Source organism: Myotis davidii, unplaced genomic scaffold (genome assembly GCF_000327345.1).
Source record: "Myotis davidii unplaced genomic scaffold, ASM32734v1 scaffold64, whole genome shotgun sequence".
NCBI classification, from domain to species: domain Eukaryota; kingdom Metazoa; phylum Chordata; class Mammalia; order Chiroptera; family Vespertilionidae; genus Myotis; species Myotis davidii.
In genome coordinates this window covers 4924275-4931136 of record NW_006296226.1, presented here as the reverse complement: position 1 = coordinate 4931136, position 6862 = coordinate 4924275, and the positions used below count along the sequence as shown (strand labels likewise).

At 46.5% G+C, this 6862-nt stretch overlaps 1 protein-coding gene across 1 annotated transcript in view; it reads right to left on the bottom strand.

Annotated features, from left to right (window-relative positions):
* Nucleotides 1–1530: 1530 nt before the first annotated feature.
* Nucleotides 1531–6862, bottom strand: part of LOC102755584 (chromosome unknown open reading frame, human C9orf43) — a 14533-nt gene continuing 9201 nt past the window's right edge. Inside the window, exons 7-14 of the mRNA XM_006771235.2 lie at nt 6143–6306; nt 5363–5510; nt 4913–5003; nt 4558–4640; nt 4260–4320; nt 2961–3040; nt 2216–2282; nt 1531–2002 (exon numbers count right to left, since the gene is read on the bottom strand). Coding sequence (XP_006771298.1) covers nt 1779–2002; nt 2216–2282; nt 2961–3040; nt 4260–4320; nt 4558–4640; nt 4913–5003; nt 5363–5510; nt 6143–6306 — 918 coding nt within the window. The 3' untranslated portion in view covers nt 1531–1778. The remainder of the gene's footprint in view (nt 2003–2215; nt 2283–2960; nt 3041–4259; nt 4321–4557; nt 4641–4912; nt 5004–5362; nt 5511–6142; nt 6307–6862) is intronic.

The window sequence follows — 6862 nt, the reverse complement described above, 5'->3', positions numbered from 1 at the left end:
GAGCTTCCTTGAACAGGGGTATGTGAATGATCGTCACCCTCTGACCTCAGGGATATTTTGTTTGCAGTTGACCATCTGATTATGTGTGTGATGATCTGGGTCTGTGGGTCTATGGTTATGCTGTCTGCCTATTTAGGGGTGAATGCTTGTACTGGGTCCACACTTCCGTATTTGATTGCTCGTGCCCGTGTATTTGCAGAGACCAGCTTGAAGCTGCACAGGTTTGCATGCCCACGTGGATGTGTTTGTGATTACATAGGAATGTCCTGCAAACAGCTCAGGGAATCTGAATGATTATTGGAACCAATTTAGACACGGGTCAGAGCAGGTCCAGTTTCCAAAAGCCATTTTACAAGCAGGCTTCCCCCACGCATCCTACCCACTCACCTTGATCCTCTTTTCCTCCTGGAAGGTGGAGCACAGTTGGGGAGAATTTCAAAAAAGATGTTCTACTGCAGCGGTTCTCAACCTGTGGGTCGCGACCCCTTTGGCGGTTGAACGACCCTTTCACAGGGGTCGCCTAAGACCATCCTGCATATCAGATATTTACATTACGATTCATAACAGTAGCAACATTACAGTTATGAAGTAGGAACGAAAATAATTTTATGGTTGGGTCACAACATGAGGAACTGTATTTAAAGGGCCAGAAGGTTGAGAACCACTGTTCTACTGGGAGCCAAAGTCAGAGGATGCTTCTTACCCAATGGAGGCAGAAAAGGAAGATACTGGAGTAGGAAGGGCATTTATATTTTTAATAGAGAAGGACATGGAAAGAAATTAGGAAATTATTCCCCTTTAGGGATGGTCTCAGCATAGCCTTCAGCAAATCGGTGTCGTAAAACCCCTCTCCTTTTAAGAACCCCTGTTGGAGAATTGTCCAGGATTTCTGCAATGAGACCCCGACAGAAAAAAATGGAGGCATTGAAACAAGGTGCTTTGAGCCTTAGGAGTTAACACTATTGCAACTCCTCCCTTACTAGGGTGCTATTCTCAGAATGTCCACAACAGTGCGCTATTGCAACACTTGCCTTCAAAGGCGAGAGTCAATTGGTTTTCTATTCAGACTCCTAGAAATGTTTCCATATTAAAAAGTTTAAGGACAAAAAAAAAAGTTTAAGGACAAAAATATGAAAAAAACTCTTTGCAAAAATCAAGTTCAAGCAATTCTGAGACTCTGAAATTCTGAGTTTTTATGAGTATCAGGGAAACGTTCCTGCAGATTCAGTAACTTAGAAACTGGAGCTTTCAGACTCTTTCTGGTTAATTGGAGTCCTGTACACATACTAGTACATAGGAATATTACACATAACACAACAAAGATTATTGGATGATTTCGTGGATGCCATCCTCAAAAGGAACCATTTCCAGAGACTGACAGGGAAAACTAGGGGCACAGAAGGGGTTCCCTCAGATCAAACTCTTCCTACAACTGGAAATCTTTCAGAGCTTCCGAGAGGAGATAGTGACCCAGAAAAAGTACCAAGAAATATTTCTCCCCGTCCCAGAAACAGAGAATTTGTCTTTTGATTAAGCAGCAACTATGTTTAATTATGAAATTATTCTGGTCCTAATGGAAGAGAAACAATCCAAGTTTAAAAGGAGTGACGCTCTTTCTTCCTCACTTATCTTAGAGGCAAGTAAAGGTAAAGGCCCAGGCCCTGGTAAAGGCCCCAGGGAGAAGTCCCCACTCCTTTCAGCCCTGTGTCCAAGGTCACAGTTCTAAGATCTCTAAGCATCCTGCTATGGAATAGGGCTGCCCCAGTGACGCCTTCCACCTATGTCTCCGGAGACACTTTATTCTGCAACCCAGAGAGTTGGTTCTCCTCAGCCTCATAATCAGCAGTCTGAAAAATCCTCATTATTTGGAGCTCAGGATTCAAACTTGCTCTAGATATACTGGATGAAAGGTCCTTGGAGGACTCCTCTTGGACTACTGGCATTTCCTCCATCTGAGGACCGAACTCCTTGTTAGTGGATTCTGTCTTGGATAACTCAGGATCTAAAAGAAGACCAGCCATTAATTGTATCTGTAGCCTTCTCCCAATTAGTTGTGACAAATGGAGGACAGAAAAGGAAGGACTTGGGTGTCTTCGGTACCCTTCTGAAGGATGAGAACTGTGTCATCCAGGGATGTGAACCATCCTGGTCAGCACAAGTTCAGCTCTCCCTGTCCTCAGACACTTCCTAAGGTTCCTCCACCCTAGTAACTCATTCTGCTTACTGGAGAAGGAATCCAGGTCGTTCTCAGCATTGCCCATCTGTGGTCTCTCTGTGGAATCCTGAAATTCATTGGAGTAAGTATAAGGAAACTTGAAACTTTAGGAAACAAATGATATTTTTCTAAATGAGGCTTTTCTTAGAAAAATTAACATCTAATACAGGACAAAATCCCACCTCCTGAGACTAGAGAAGCTTGCATCACATGTTCTTTGCCCTCCAGACTAACTAGATGAAGCCAGAACCTACTTTTACCCATTCCCAGTTGTCAGCTAAGGGGAGATTGCCTCCAAAGGTGGCTGCCACAATTCCTCCCATTCCTGTAGGCACATACTGTTCCTTCCATCAAGAGAGGGAGTCTATTTCCTCTCCTCTTGAATCTGGGCTAGACTTGTGATTTTTTTTACTTCAATAAAATGTGGCACTATGACACTGATCCAGTTCCAGGTCCATCCCTTAAGGAAGTGCTCACATGAGATTATGATGCTGTCAAAAAGCCCAAACTAGCTACATGTAGAGAACTCATTACGAGAACCAAGGCAATTTGGCCAACAGTCCCAGCCCAGCCTCCGGCCGAATGTGGCTCCATGAGTGACATCAAGCAAGACTACACAAACTATCCAGTCAACCCACAGAATCATGAGAAATAACAAACGACTAAGGTTTCAGCTTTGGGGTGGTTTGCTAAACAGCAGATAACTTAAACCCGGGTCCTAGCAGAAGAGCGCTCAGACACTCACCTGTTTCAAGATGGGCCCATTCTTCTCCATCTTCGGCTGCTGACTGTTGTCACTTTCCCCGCCCGGTAGAGTTCTGTGACCTAGTGACCACAAAGACAGCTCATTTCTCTTCTTATTTGTATTTCATATCCTATTATTGGGCCTCTAGTTGGACCCCTAGTCTACAAGTGACTCCCTATCCAGGACAAGACATGTGTGAAGAGGCAGCTAACAGGGAGTTAGGTTTCCCGAGTTCTAGCTGTGATTCTGCTCACCTGTGACTGCCCATAGCTATTACAGAAGTAGAGATTAAGGTAAAGTGAGTGTCAAAAGACCCAGGATTCCTCCAAGAAACCCAAGGGTCAGCTATCTGCACAGCACAGCAGCAAGAGTCCCTAGCTCTACCTTTTCCGTTTATGAATACTCCTCTGACCTTCTTGCACCATACCTAATGTACCCATATTGGCTTTTGAAAATGAAACCCCACCCCCCAAAAAGCTCAAGTTCCACAAGTCTTTTGCATCAGCTTTATCCCCAGCTAGTCCTGAAATGTCTTCTTTCCAGTGAACACCTCACCTGAGCCCTCCCAGGGCCCCAGGTTGGAGAGTGAATTCTAATGGTTAAACAATTATTTTTGCATTACAGTTGGTAGTGTCCAGGTTTAAGGGGATTCTTCCTCCCTCCTTTCCTCCCATTCTGCACTCAAGCTGAGAAATGTCAGAGGGACAGGGGTAAGTATATCTTTCAGCTCAGACATAAAAAATTCAAAAAAAAAATGAGATACACATTCTATCACCAGCATGAACACTAGAGGAGAAAGAACGCCTGTCAAGAATCTGCTAACTGCCTCCTGGGGGGGGGGGGGGGGGGTAGATAATACGTTGATCTCAACCTGAGGCTGCAGAGACTAACTTGTGGCAGAGGAAGCAGAGGGCCCTGGACTCTGCTTCCTTATAACTCTCTTGGGCGTCAGTGAGGGTCCCCGGATCTCTGCTTCATCAACCAGTTGACCCGCAGAGGTCTTCTCTCCAGTAACGTGGGCTTGCTCATCCTCCTCACACCACTCTGCCTTTTCTAAAGCAGGACTTGAGAGATGGCTCTGACTCATGCTCACGGCCCTCTCTCAAATCCCATGGGAAGCAGACACCTGGCCCAGCTTGCTTGCTTAGTAAATATTTGATGGAAGGGTGATAGCCAAGCCAAAGGCAGGTTCCCAAATGACAGACACCATCAGCTTTCCCTGCCCTTGGCTTTATCCTCGGATCTGTCACTCTCAAGCCATATTCTCCTTATCATAGCATGGGTCACAACCCACAGTACCTAAAGATTTATGCGAAGTGCTCTGGCTCCTCGAATCTTTCTTGGATTTCTTTTTAGCCTCCTGAAATCCACATGAGGACTGAATTAGAACTTTTAGAAGTGAAGAAAGTGTTTCCAAAAAAGTCTAAAAGAAGGAAGTTAATATCCACAACCAAATAGGAACTTTGTATCTACAAAGTTCTACAACCAGACAGAGAACAGGGAGAATCCCGCCTCTCATACATCCCTGCCCGTTCCAGGCTGCACCCAGGTATCGCAGTCCCAGCAAGTCCTAGGTGTCTCCCCACTGCCACTCTACCGGTTTCTTCAGTTTCTTCGTAGGTGTCTTCAACTTCCTCTGCTGCTGCCTCTGCTGCTGCCTCTGCTGCTGCTTCTGAAGACCTGGAGATCAGAGAACCCGCTCAATGCTCTTCTCCCTGATAGCTCCCACCTCCCACTGGGCTGCTGGCTGTGCCCTGCTTTACAATGGCGACTCTCTCTCCCTGGTCAGGACCAAGCCAAGGCCGGGGTGGTGGTGGTGGTGGTGGTGGTGGTTGCTTCTTGAAATTGCCATTTCCTGAGTTCTACATGTGACCCTGTATGACTGGCCACAAACATAACTGAAGTTGGCCCAAGAACAAGTATGAGAATTGTGGACTGAGGAGGAATGGTACCTGGAGATCTGGCAGCACTAGAAAGCCTATCTTCTATGTTCAGGTTATAATATAATTTCTTCAAATGTGCAGGATATTTCAATGATGGTCTCTGGAGAGAAAAAGGAAAACACAGGTCTTTCCCCAAATGGATCCCCCAAATTCATTTATCTGTCTAATCATCATGCAGTGTTTGAGAGCCTGGTGTGTGCGGCATTGTGCCAGGGGCTCTGGAGAGAAGAAAGGTACAGGAAAGGAAGTGCAGAAGAAATAGAGACCATTGCTCTTCTCAGACCCCTCCCCATACATTTGCTTTCACCTATAGAGAGCCCAGCCCTTCTGTGGGGCTTGGGTCCAGAGTGGAAGGATAGGAGGGAAAGCAGAAAACAAAAGCCAACTGTTCCCGCCTTGCAGATGGATGCGCTTGGGTTTGCATGTAGACATCTTGCTCTGAGGCTCCCTAACTCTTACTTGCAGGGTGAGGCGGTGCACAGATAAAAACATCTGGGCAGAAATGGCGCTCTCGGGCCGGCTCTTTTTCAGAGGGTTCTTTTTCCTCGTGGCCAATTGTGTCTTCGTCTCCAGACAAGGCGACCTTTCCCCTTCATCTAACAAAAGACTGAAGGGCACAGAGACAGCCGGGCAATCAGCAACAGCTTTTCTGGAAAGTGTGGCTGAGGTGAAACATGAAAAGGGCTCCAAATTTGAAGAAATGTCCACTTTGGGTCTGAATGGTCTGTACCAACAGGTACTCATTCACTAACAGCTTTCCGATGCGGCTATGATCATTACAGCCATATGGATGAAGTGTTTGCAGTTGGTCAGGCTCGTGTGCCTTATACCAGTGCATCCTCACAAGACCCTAAGGACAAGTGTTATTGTCCCCATTTTGCAAATGAGGAAAACGAAGCTTAAAGAGGCTAAATGAAGTACAAAAAAATTCACAGAGCCGGTAAGTTTTCCATCCTCCCTCCCATTTATCCATAACTCATCTACAAAAAGAGAAGAGTAACTGAGTCTACCTCCAGTGGGGGGTTAAATGAGAGGATATATGTAACGTGCTTGCTTAGCACAGGGCTGGCAGACGGTAAGCACTTGATTAATGGTGGCGAGTGCTGTCACCACTGCGTCCCGGGAAGTCTAAGGACGCAGTGAACAAGTAGGCTGATGGTTTCCCCTCCCTACTCAGGAGCACATGGCTTCGACCCTTCACAGCCTCAAACAGCCGGCAGGCGCTCACATCATACTTACTCGCTCAGGAGATCCTGAGGCAATGCGTCAGACTGGTTCAAGAAAGGTGGGAATTCTGGACTTAGTTGCTCAAAAAAGCGTACTGGGGTCGGGGGAGGCACAGTTATCCCTGGAGAGCTCAGCTTTGTTTCTCTGTCCTGCTTTCCTGAGAGAACCACGGACAACTGGAGGAGAGACAATGGAAAGAGCTCCCTGAAGCACTCTTGTCAGGGCCGCTCCTTCCCACCTACCTCCCAGCCTCCCAACACCACCCGGCACATGAAACGCCTCCTTAGCAGGAGCAACGTCCTCCCCAGTCTGCACTATGGGGGCCATCACATGCTTCCCTCTCTGGCTCCCCAACCCTATTACCAAATTCAGATCATTTGGGAATTAGTTGTTTTGTTTGGTTTTTCCCCAGCATGGTTATTCACTTATTCACTGAACAAACCGAACAAATATTTATTGGCAAACTATGCGCAGGCACAGGGCTAGGGCCAGGGTTCAGCATTGAACAAAATGGACCAAGGCGTTATTCTCATGGACATAGCAACCTTCTAGCTCTGGCTCTTCAAGGCTACCTTTACCTAATAAATGGTAGAATTAGAAGTGCAAGCCCAGACCCATTGTAACTCCTAGGCCCCTGAATACCCAGCAGTTCCTCCTAACATCTCTTCAAGGTACTCTCCACCTTCCTACAGGGAGGAGGTTTGGGAAATGAGTCTCCAAAATGATTTGGTA